This window comes from Neofelis nebulosa, chromosome 7 (genome assembly GCF_028018385.1).
Source record: "Neofelis nebulosa isolate mNeoNeb1 chromosome 7, mNeoNeb1.pri, whole genome shotgun sequence".
NCBI classification, from domain to species: domain Eukaryota; kingdom Metazoa; phylum Chordata; class Mammalia; order Carnivora; family Felidae; genus Neofelis; species Neofelis nebulosa.
Window position 1 is genome coordinate 37,176,708 of NC_080788.1, and position 12,342 is coordinate 37,189,049.

Here is a 12,342-nt window from a genome sequence, read left to right on the forward strand (position 1 = left end):
TGTGTTGTGATTTTCCATAATCCCTGAAATGCTGCTGCTACACGATCATGTGAACTTTTGCTGTCACCCAGGGGCTGACACCCAGCTGCAGTCTCTGGGTATCGGCAGCAGCAAGGTCCCGTGAACATTTCTCGGTGTGGCCAGTACCTGGCCTTTGATCGGTGAGACCCTCCTCGAGAATGTCTGAGCAGGTCTGACCTTGGCCACAGCAACTTCTTACTCAACACATCTCTGGAGGCAAGGGAAACAAAAGCAAAAATAAACTATTGGGACCTCATCAAAATAAAAATCTTCTGCACAGTGAAGAAAACAATCAGCAAAACTAAAAGGCAACCAATGGAATGGGAGAAGATAGTTGCACATGATATATCAGATAAAGGTTTCCAAAATCTATAGAGAACTTATCAAACTCACCACCCAAAAAACAATCCAGCAAAGAAATGTGCAAAAGACATGAACAGACGCTTCTCCAAAGAAGACATCCAGATGGTCAATCAACACATCAAAAAATGCTCAACATCACTTATCATCAGGGAAATACAAATCAAAACCACAATGAGATACCACCTCACACCTGTCAGAATAGCTAACATTAACAACTCAGGCAACAACAGATGTTGGCGAGGATGCGGAGAAAGAGGATCTCTTTTGCACTGTTGGTGGGAATGCAAGCTGGTGCAGCCACTATGGAAAATAGTATGGAGTTCCTCAAAAAACTAAAAATAGAACTACCCTAAGACCCAGCAATTGCACTACTAGGTATTTATCCAAGGGATACAGGTATACTGTTTCGAAGGGGCACATGCACTCCAATGTTTATAGCAGCACTCTCAACAATAGCCAAAGTATGGAAAGAGCCCAAATGTCCATCAATGGATGAATGGATAAAGAAGATGTGGTGTGCGTATATATATATATATATATATATATATATATATATATATATACACACACACACACACACACACATACACACACACACACACACACACACACACACACAATGGAGTATTACTCGGCAATCAAAAAGAATGAAATCTTGCCATTCACACCTATGCAGATGGAACTAGAGGGTATTATGCTAAGAGAAATTAGTCATTCAGAGAAAGACAAATACCATGACTTCGCTCATATGAGGACTTTAAGATACAAAACAGATGAACATACAAGAAGCAAAAATAATAAACAGGGAGGGGGACAAAACATAAGAGACTCTTCAATATGGAGAACAAACAGAGGGTTACTGAAGGGGTTGTGGGAGGCAGAATGGGCTAAATGGGTAAGGGGCATTAAGGAATCTACTCCTGAAATCATTGTTGCACTAGATGCTAACTTGGATGTAAATCAAAAAAATAAATTAAACTTAAAAAATAGCAAAGGATCCAGATAGACTTTTCTCCAAAGACGATGTACAAGTAGCCAACAGACACATGGAAAGGTATGTAACTGCATTGGCCATCAGAGAAGGATGGCTATAATAAAAAAAAGACATTGGTAAATGTTGGGGAGGATGTGGAGAAACTGAAATCCTCATACATTGCAGGGGGGAATGTAAAAAGTGGTTCAGCCCCTTTCAAAAACTGTTTGGCAGTCTCCCAAAGTTACACATAAAGTTACCATATGACCCAGCAATTCTGCTCCTAGGTATACACTCAAGAGAATTTAAAACTTACGTGCACACAAAAGCATGTTCATCTGTAGCAGCACTATTCCTAATAGCCCAAAAACGGAAACAACCTGAAGTCTATCAACTGAGACATGCATAAACAAAATGCAGTATGTTTATAGAATATTCCATTATGCAAGTAATGAAGTGCTGATACAAGCCAGAATATGGGTAAACTTTGAAAACATTGTTAAGTGAAAGCAGCCAGTTACAAACACATATTGTGTGATTACTTCATATGAAGTGTCTGGAATGGGCAAATCCATAGAGACAGAACACAGTTGCCAGGGACTGGGGGAGAGAGGAATGGAGAGATGACTGCTAATGGGTATGGGGGTTTCTCATGGGGGTGTTGAAATATTCTGGAATTAGACAGTTGTGATGGTTGTAAAATTTTATAAATATACTAAATCTATTGAATTGTACATCTTAAAATAAATAGATGTTAAGTAATGGTGAGGACACCAAATGCTGGTGAGGTTTCAGAGAAACTCATACATTGCTGGCAGTATTATGAAATGGCACAGCCACTCTGGAAAATGGTGGGCAGTTTCTTATAAAACTGAATATGTAACTACCACATATCACAGAAATTTCATTCCTGGGCATTTATCTCAGAGAAATGAAAACTTATGTCCACCCAAAGACCCTGTAAATGAATGTTTGCACGAGTTCTGTGATATCCCAAACCTGGAAATAACCCAGAGGCTGTTAAACAGGTAAATGGTTAAACAAAGTGTGCAGCATGACTCAAGTAAAAGGGAAGGGATTGATAAGGTGCAACAACCCTGATAAATCTCCAGAGAACTAAGCCAAGTGAAAAAAGTCAATCTCAAAAGTATACAATATACTGTATGATTCTACTTATGTAATATTCTTGAAATGATAAAATTATGGAAATGGGGCAGATAATAGTGGTTACCTGTGGTTAGGGGGGTGTGAAAGCAGGAGGGGAGTTGGTGTAGCTATAAAAGGGTAACATAAGAGATCCTCATGGAATGGTTAATGTATCTTATACCAACATATTTATCTTGGTTGTGATATTTTACCATCGTGTTAAAAGATATTACCATTGGATGGAATGAGTAAAGAGCTCATTAACTAGATCTCTTCATATTATTTCTTACAGCTGCATGTTTATAGTTATCAAAAAATAAAAATTTTAATTAAAAAATAATAGGTCACAACAGTGAGAGCACTACACACCTATTACAATGATGAAAACCCAAAACACTGACAACGCCAAATGCTGGTGAGGATGTGGAGCAACAGGAACTCTCATTCATTGCTGGTGGGAATGATAAATGGTACAGCCTCTTTGGAAGGCAGTTTCATGGTTTCTACAAACCTAAAAATGCTCTTGTCATACAACCCCACAACACAATTGTGCTCCTTGGTATTAGCTCAAAGGAATTGAAAACTTATGTCCATACAAATACCTGCTTATGGTTATTTATAGCAGCTTTACTCATAATTGCCAAAACTTGGAAGCAGCCAAAATGTCCTTTACTGGTAAGTGGATAAATAGACTATGGTACATCCAGATGATGGAATATTATTCAGAGAGCTATTAAGCCATGAAAGGACACAAAAAAATCTTAAATGTGTATTGTTAAGTGACAGAAGCCAATGTGAAAAAGCTATATACTGTATGAGTCCAACTACGTGATGTTCTAGAAAAGGCAAAACTATGGAAACAGGAAAAAGATCCGTGGTTGCCAGGGGTTGATGGGAGGGAGGGATGAATAGGCAGCGCAGAGAGGATTTTTAGGGCAGTGAAACTACTCTTTATGACACTATAATGGTGGAAAAATATCACTATACATTTGGCCAAACTTACAGAATATACCACCAAGGGTGAACCCTAATTTAAAATACAGACTTCGAGTTATAATGATACAACAATGTAGATTTAGCAATTGTAACAAATATACCACTTCAGTGGGGGATGTTGATAATGGGAGAGGCTATACATGTGTGAGTATATATGGGAAATCCCTGCACTTTCTGCTTAATTTGCCTAAAACTGCTCTAAAAAATAAAGTTCATTTTTTAAAAAGTAAAACTATTAAAACACTAGAATAGAAAAGAGGAATTTTGTAAAATCTCAGAGAAGGAAAGGTGACACAAAACACAAAACATAAAGGCACCCAAAGGAAAAAAATATATAAATTTGAATTTATAAATATTTTCAATTTATACATGGAAATATCAAAATACAAATAGTAAACTAGACAAAATAGCTATAAAAATATGACACAAAATTCCAATTCCCTTGTTACACAAAAAGATTGTATGTATCACTAAGGAAAAGCAAACCAGTAGAGAAATAAACATGAGCAAGCCATTTTCAGAAATAAAAATTTTTAAAAAATGCCCAACCTCACTCATAATTAAAGAAATATACATTAAAGCAACAACTAGGTAACACTTTTTGTCTATCAGATTGGCCAAAATATAAAAGTTTGCTAACTTTGCATGTTCAAAGATATGAAAAAAAAAAAACTGGCATAATTGAAATTTATGTCTACTTAAAAACCTGCACACAGATGTTTATAGCAGTAATCATAATTGCCAAAACTTGACAGTAACCAAGATGTCTTTCAATAGGTGAATGTATAAACTGTGGTACATCCATACAATGGAATATTAGCACTAAAAGAAAGCTGTTAAGCCACATAAAGACATGGAGGGATTTTAAATGCATATCGTTAAGTGAAGCCAATCTTAAAAGGCTATATTCTATAAGATTCTAACTACATGACATTCCAGAAAAGACAAACCTATAGAGAGAGTAAAAATATCAGTTTTACCAGAGTTTGGAGGGATGGGGGAGGAAGAGAGAGGGATGAATAGGTGAAGCACAGGGAATTTTTAGGGCAAACTACTGTGTATGATACTGTAATGGTGGATACATGTTACTATACATTTGTCAAAACCCATAGAATGTACAACACAAAGAGTGAACCTTAATGTAAACTATGGACCTTCAGTTAATAATAATGTATCAATATTTGTTCATCACTTGTAAAAAATGTACCACACTAAGATGTAAATAATACAGGAAACTATGGTAGACTAGAGGGAGGTATTTAGGAACTCTGTATTTTCCCATCAATTTCTCTGTAAGACTACAATTGTTCCAAAAGAATAAAGATCTAATTAAAAAAAATTTTAATGCCTATTTATTTTTGAGAGAGAGAGAGAGAGAGACAGAGTGCAAGTGGGGGAGGGGACAGAGAGAGAGGGAAACACGGAATCGGAAGCAGGCTCCAGGCTCTGAACTGTCAGCACAGAGCCGGACATGGGGCTCAAACCCACGAATCCGTGAGACCATGACCTGAGCCAAAGTGGGACGCTTTCAAACGACTGAGCCACGCAGGAGCCCCAATAAAGTTCTAATTTTAAAAAACAGGTCACCATTAGAGGATTCTATCAACTAAATTATTTTGAAAACTGTTAAACAAAGAAAGATTTTATGTCTTTCCAATATATCCCAGACCCCTAGGGAATCAAATAATAGAGAGGAAGTTTCTCATTACAGACATATTCCAGCTAATAAGGAAGGGATGATACGTCCATTTTGCAACACTGATCAATAATCTATCTAGATAATGATTATCAAAGGCTGCTCTATAAATACAAAAGCAAACACAACCAGATGGAAGAATACTACACTATCTTGACAAAAAAAGAGACAAACCTGGGTCTGATAAAGTCTGACAGACTCAACTATCAATTTACAGAAGATACAGAAGACAGGAAAACATATAAATGGCATCATGGGGATACAATCAGCAAAACCCACAGGTGTAAAACTATAGGTCAAATGACCAATTGCTTTGACAAATAAGTTTCAAGGGGGAAAGATTAAAAGACTTACGAGTCATATCAACCAATCTCAGTGTGTGAACTTTATTTGATCTTGATTCATACAAATTCTAAATTTAAAAATTATTAGTTGAAAATTTGAACATTGACTGGGTATTTGATGATGCTAAAGAATCATTAAATTTGTATGTGTGATGAAATTGTGGTAGTTTTTTTTTTAAACTTAAAGAGCTTCGTACTGTCATATTTACAAATGAAATGAAAAGTATCTGGGATTTAATTCAACATTAAGTAGGAAAGAGGAGAAACGGTGGGGGTTTGGGTGAAACAGGACTGGTTGTTAGCAGATCATTGTTGAAACCGGATGACAGTCACATAGGTTTATTACGTTAATCTGCTGACTTTTCACATGTTTGAAATCTTCTAAAGTAAAATTATTTTTTAAAATAAGCAACACACACACACGCACAAAATAAATAAACAAAAAAATCCAGTGAAGAGTGTTGTTGTGAAACAAAATCCATGTGGTCTTTTGGGTAGGAATTCTTTTTGATCCCTGCTACTCTCTCAGTCTCCATATCCATGCAATCACCAAATACTGTTGATTCCTACCTCTAAACTAACACTTCTTTCGAACTAGTCCAAGCTAAATTTGGCCTTTGCATAGTGCACCTCTACTTCTGTCTACCTTCAAAACTACAGCCAGAGTGTTTTTTTTTTTTAACACAAATTTGATCATACCTCATCCTTTGCTTAAAGTCCACAAATGCTCCTCACTGATCATAGGATAAGAGCTGACATCGTCAGTACACGCTTTAAAGCCTCACAGGATCTACTCCAACCCTGTGTACCTGACCAGCTCCATCTTGAGATGTTCTGCCTACCTTTCTACACTCGTTACTTCTTGAACTTGCCATACTCATTCCCAACTCAGAGCATCACACCTGTTGTTGCCTCTGCTTGGAATGCCTCCTTCTCCCTACACACACCTTAATCCTTCAGATCTCACCTTAAATGCTACTTTCTCAGGGTAGCTTTCCCATTATTTTGGTCTAGGTGAGGTCAAATTTCTCACAGATTCTTACTGATTGGTCACAACTGAAATTTAAAAATTATTGAAGTCATTTATTTAACATCTGTCTTTCTCAAAGAGAGAAGGAACTAGGTCTTACTATATCCCCAAAGCCTAGCATTTTGTCCTGCACCTATGTGTAGGAGGTCAATAAGCCTCCAGTAAGCTAAAACTACTGGCTCGGTGAATGAATAAATGAATTTAAATATAATACCGATCAAATCATGAAAGAGAATTACTTGCCCCATGATCATACTACACAATTAACCTTAATTTCATTAGTCATACTCCGAACAAAAGATTTGCAAAGCTTCAATATAAATGTATAGAAACAAACAAAAGGAGGAAGTGAGAATGACTATGTTATAAACCCAAATTACAGTCACTCACTGATATTCCAGAAGTACTTAATAACAAAGAAAAAGTTGTATCTTCATATACCATCCACCTTTGAAAGGAGGCAGACATATATACAAATAAAAGTTCTGATTCAAGTTCCAACTTTGCTATTCAGACTGAAAACTCTCAGTTTCTCTGAAAGAGTAATAAAGACCATATGTACTAAAATCTTACATTTATATTCAATTATTTAAAACAGGCTACATACAGATTGCACACAGTCTCTTGACTTTCAATAAAACAAGTGAATTTAATCTATTCAAGTAAAATCAAAGCTTAAACATTTTAAAGATTAGATCTTCATAACTTTTTAAGTTAATTAATGAGGAAAAAAAACTACGAACTCCTGAACCAAAATTTTATTTTAAATTATTAGGCTTTAGTGCACATGAGAATATTTTAGAACATATGACATGTAGAGATGTTGGCACATTGAACAGTAGAAAATATTTTGTTATACAACTTGTGAATCACTAATGTGCTTATTTCTTCTGTGAAGTGAATGCATAGTTTGTTTCAATCAATTTTTGTCATGGAATATCAAGTAGGTGCAACATTTTTATATTATTGTTTAATAACTTCCTAATAAGGTTTTGAGTTTCTAGTTGACTTACACATAATATTTTTTTCAATGTATTGAAGACTGTAGTAGCCTTTTCTCTCATCTCTGGTGGAACATATTTAATATTCAAATATTCAGATAATTTAGACCTAGAATTGTACAGCATGTTAATTACAGTTTCAATGTCATCAATTTCACTACTGCTTCGGCCAAGTGGTAAGAACTGGGATCTATACATTTTTTGTAATTTATGTTCTGCTGCTTCTGCTAAAGCAAGGCTTCGTTTTAGGTGCTCTCTAGAGGCTCGAATGTCCTCCCTGTATTCTGGCTTGAGGCTTTCAACAAGAGGTGCCTGCCGCACCTGTGAACTAATATCTGAAATTTTTTTCAAAATGTCTTCATTATTCAAAATCTGTGGGTGTCTTCCAAATGTTATTGTTTCAAGTGTTCCCACTGTATATTCGCCTGAGAGCTGAGGAACATCTTCTGGTTCTGTGACAGTATCCATGTCAGTGCTCCTACTTAAAGGGGTGACATCTGGACTTGTGGATGATTTAGTAACATTTGGCAATGGCTTTGGCGCCTCAGTGGATCTTACTTCTGAATCTGGCTCTGGCTCTGGCTCTTTAATAATATAAGGTTCATCGGCATGTAAAACAACCGAAACATTATTTGGTTTAATTGACCAGAATGCTGTACTTTCAGTAGATTTTTCCTTCCTTCCTGGCATTGTGAAGCCTCCAGTAGGAGAAGCTGTGGTTTCTTCACTGACAGGATTCATTAAAACATCATTTTCAGTTGAAGTGTCTCCATGTGTAATTATCTCCTTAAATCTTGATAACTTTGGTCCTATAGAATGAGCATTATTTGGAGACTTCGATTTTTCCACACGACCTGGCTCCCTAGTAGGAACACTTAGTATTAGGTTCTGTAAAACTTCTACATAATGATTTAAGTTTTGTTCTTCATCAGGCGTCACAGTTATACCTTAAGGGGAAAAAAATCAAATGGTAACACTTAGTATTACATATTGACATATTGACAGAATCTACTGACCTAAATTTACTTCATATATTATCACTTAAAAGTTGAGATAAAGAACCAAGAAATAAAGCACTTTTGACTCAGTCAACTCTCACTTATATAAACAAAATTATTTTTTCAGATTGTTAAACAGATGAACAAGGTTAGTGTAAAAGTTGCGTATTAACACAATTCTCTATATTTTTTCGCTCCTACCTCCCATATAACTTATGATTCTGTAGGCAGTTTATTAAAACAAAATTCCTGATTATAATCTCTAGAAGTGGTGTGTTGGAATTGCCTCATACTGGCTCACTAGAGCCAATTATTAAATTTTTAGGAATTTTGTAAGCCAAATGTTAAACATAGACACTCTTAAAAATTATTTTAATTTGCAATTAGATATATTGTATCAGAAATAAAGGTAAAAATATTCAAAATTCATCACTTCTTATTTTTATGTCATTTTACTATTATCTATGGTCTTGAGGTTATTTACATCTTGCATAGCTGTATGGCAGAAATGCTTGCAATAGTGTACTACTCTATATCTCTTTCTATGTCCCTATTCAGTAATGTCAAATACATAGCTTGAAACCAACGATGGTGGGAGTATTTACATCATATAAATGGGCAAATGCTATAAATCTAGGTTTACTAGTCTCTCCAAAAAATCATTTGTTGAACATTTACCAGTATCCAACTGCCCTCAACCCAGCAAAGCTCTAACTACAGCCTGTGGGTCATATCCACCTAACTGTTTTTGTAAATAAAGTTTTCTTGTAATCCAGCCAGTCTCGTCCATTTGTTTATGTATTATCTATGGCTGCTTTGGGTTGCAACAATAGAATTGAGTAGTTGCAATAGAGACCATATGGTATACAAATACTGAAAATACTTACTATCTGGCCCTTCACAGAAAACGTTTGCCAATTCCTGCTCTAAACCATCAACATTTCACTCTTAACACAAAATGGCAGTTTTTGTTTTTTTTTAATTCAAGGTAATTAATATACAGTGTAGTATTAGTTTCAAGAGTAGAACCCAGTGATTCATCACTTACATATAACGCCCAGTGCTCATCCCAACAAGTGCCCTCCTTAATGCCCATCACCCATTTAGCCCATCCCCCCACCCACCTCTCCTCCGGCAACCCTCAGTTTGCTCTCTGTATTTAAGAGTCTTATGGTTTGCCTCCCTCTCTGTTTTTATCTTATTTTTCCTTCCCTTCCCCTATGATCATCTGTTTTGTTTCTTAAATTCCACACGAGTGAAATTACGGTATTTGTCTTTCTCTGACTGACTTATTTCACTTAGTATAATACACTCTAGTTCAAAAATGGCAGTTCTATTTATACTGGTATTTTGCAGCATCTGAGTGGTTGATGAAGCTTCTCATTTCCAACATGGAAAACAAAAAAGATAATTGAATAAGATATTCTGAAATTCTGCTCAACTCCCCTTTTCTTTAAATTTTTTTTTTTCAACATTTTTTATTTATTTTTGGGACAGAGAGAGACAGAGCATGAACGGGGGAGGGGCAGAGACAGAGGGAGACACAGAACCGGAAACAGGCTCCAGGCTCCGAGCCATCAGCCCAGAGCCTGACGCGGGGCTCGAACTCACGGACCGCGAGATCGTGACCTGGCTGAAGTCGGACGCTTAACCGACTGCGCCACCCAGGCGCCCCTCAACTCCCCTTTTCTTAAAACAGCTTTTAATTTTAAGTGCTGGGATTTTATACATGTCATTTTGAAATCATTTTGCCACTATCATGTATATAAATGGCTTAATTGAAGAAAGTAAGTCACTTTTTACCAAACTGTCATGCATAACTCATACCTAAACCCTCCCTCTTCAGGCAAAATGAAATAACAAAATGTCTGTTCAGAAGGCACTTCTATTCAGCACTTCGGCAAGCACAAAACAGTAAAAAAAAAAAAAAAAAAAAAAAAAAAAAAAAGCTTTATATTTACATGTTTTTCCTCTCTTCCTTAACTCTTCTGTTGCAACTTAGAGAGACCAGATGGATATTTAACCAAAATTGAAAGTTTATTTCTCAATTTTAAAAATTTCTTAATAAGAACATTTTAGTGAGGCAGAGACAGTGGAAAGATACCAGACTTGTCTGGAGATCTGACTCTAAAAGTAGATTCTGTGTTTCATGTTATGCTTAGAAAAGCCTTGCATACTTCAAGATCCATATGATGATGATGGGTGAGGAAAAAAGAGGAGGTAGATTTTGATAATGACCTTGTAATATTTATATATATATTTTAAGTAGGTCCACACCCAGTGTGGAGCCCAACGCAGGGCTTGAACTCACAACCCTGAGATCAAGACCTGAGCTGAGATCAGGAGTCTGTCCCTTAGCCAACTGAGCCATCCAGGTGCCCCAAACCTTGTAATAATTTTCTTAAAATCACTGACACAGTATCAAACATTTTTGTCCGTGAATTGTGGATTTTTAAAAAGGAACTAGAAGGTTAACATACCTAACTCTTGTGAGCTATTGCCTATTTTGTGTCAGTCTCAGCCTACCTATAGTAAGACTACCAGCTAGAAATGCCTGGTGGTACTCACCTGGGCTTGGCCATTGTGGGGTGGGGGCAGCTGTTTCCACAGAAGAGTCCCCTTTCCAAACCAATGTGACCACTGGACTGACCCTTGTGGTTCTTACTATAATTGCAAAACACCCTTCAGCAACAACCATCAGGAAATTTGGGGGGAAAAAAGTTTATTACTTACAAGATCTTGAAATTGCATAGCACACCTGGGGCCACACTGGGGGAGGAGGACGGGGTGGACGGGGTGGAGAAAGAGAAAGAAAGAGAGGGAAGGAGAGAGCACCCTAGAAAGCACCAGAGAGAGGGTGGTAGGGGTGGAGAGTGCAAATGGGACAGGGGTTCTTTTTTTGTTGGGGTCAAATGTGGGGACCCTAGGGTTCACTCTTTATCGAATTTAAAACATTAAGACCATGAATTTGAAGCACAGGAAAGGAAAAAACAAGTAGCCCAAAAGGTCAGTTAACAAAATCAATTAAGATCTCTAAAATAAATGAACCAGGGTGGTCTGCTGGCAATGTGTTTATTCAAGATAGCAGTCTTTGAAATGGATGGCTCTTTGAAATAGATGCCTCTACAATTAAAGCTTAAGTCTGGCCTTTGCATTACAAAAAAGAAAAATACTACAACTGTCAGGGTTTATACTACATTGATTCTGAGGAGAGGAAATGGGACCAGAGTTGGTCATTAAAGAGGACTAGCCTTCTCCGTATATAGTATCTTACTCTCTAAAAACACACAAGCACACACACCCAATCACTTAATATAGTAGGCCAGTAAAACTCACATTTTAAAAGGGAAAATAACTTATTTATGTATTCTCATGGGTATGTAAATCATTGTCCTGAATCTATAGTTTTCCTGGAGGAAAATATTAAAGTAATAGGTAGCCTACTGCAGTGAAAATTTTTTTTTGATTTTTGTCCTGTGGGTACCACTTTCTAACATCATGACCTTAGATAATTACTTAATTTCTCTGAACATTTACTTAACTATAAAATTAAGATACTGTATCTACCTGGAACCAAACAGATACTTGAAAACACTTTAAAAGTTCTATAAAGATAACTCCTGACATTTCTCAGCTTAAAATATAAATTTAAATCCTTAAAAAAAAACATTAAAAATATGTCTTGGATCCTATCTATAAAAAACCTTAGACCCTTTCCCACTAAAGACAGAAACAAGATCAGGATACTAAGATTTCCATTACCACTTAACATCG

General features: G+C 36.4%; 1 protein-coding gene across 3 annotated transcripts in view; it reads right to left on the reverse strand.

Annotated features, from left to right (window-relative positions):
• Positions 1-7,312: 7,312 nt before the first annotated feature.
• SPESP1 (sperm equatorial segment protein 1) overlaps positions 7,313-12,342 on the reverse strand; it is a 65,750-nt gene continuing 60,720 nt past the window's right edge. For 2 of the 3 annotated variants that reach the window (XM_058737254.1, XM_058737252.1), the window contains one exon: positions 7,313-8,517. In XM_058737254.1, coding sequence (XP_058593237.1) covers positions 7,499-8,517 — 1,019 coding nt within the window. In that variant the 3' untranslated portion in view covers positions 7,313-7,498. The remainder of the gene's footprint in view (positions 8,518-12,342) is intronic. The other variant, XR_009264021.1, reaches the window with a different exon arrangement.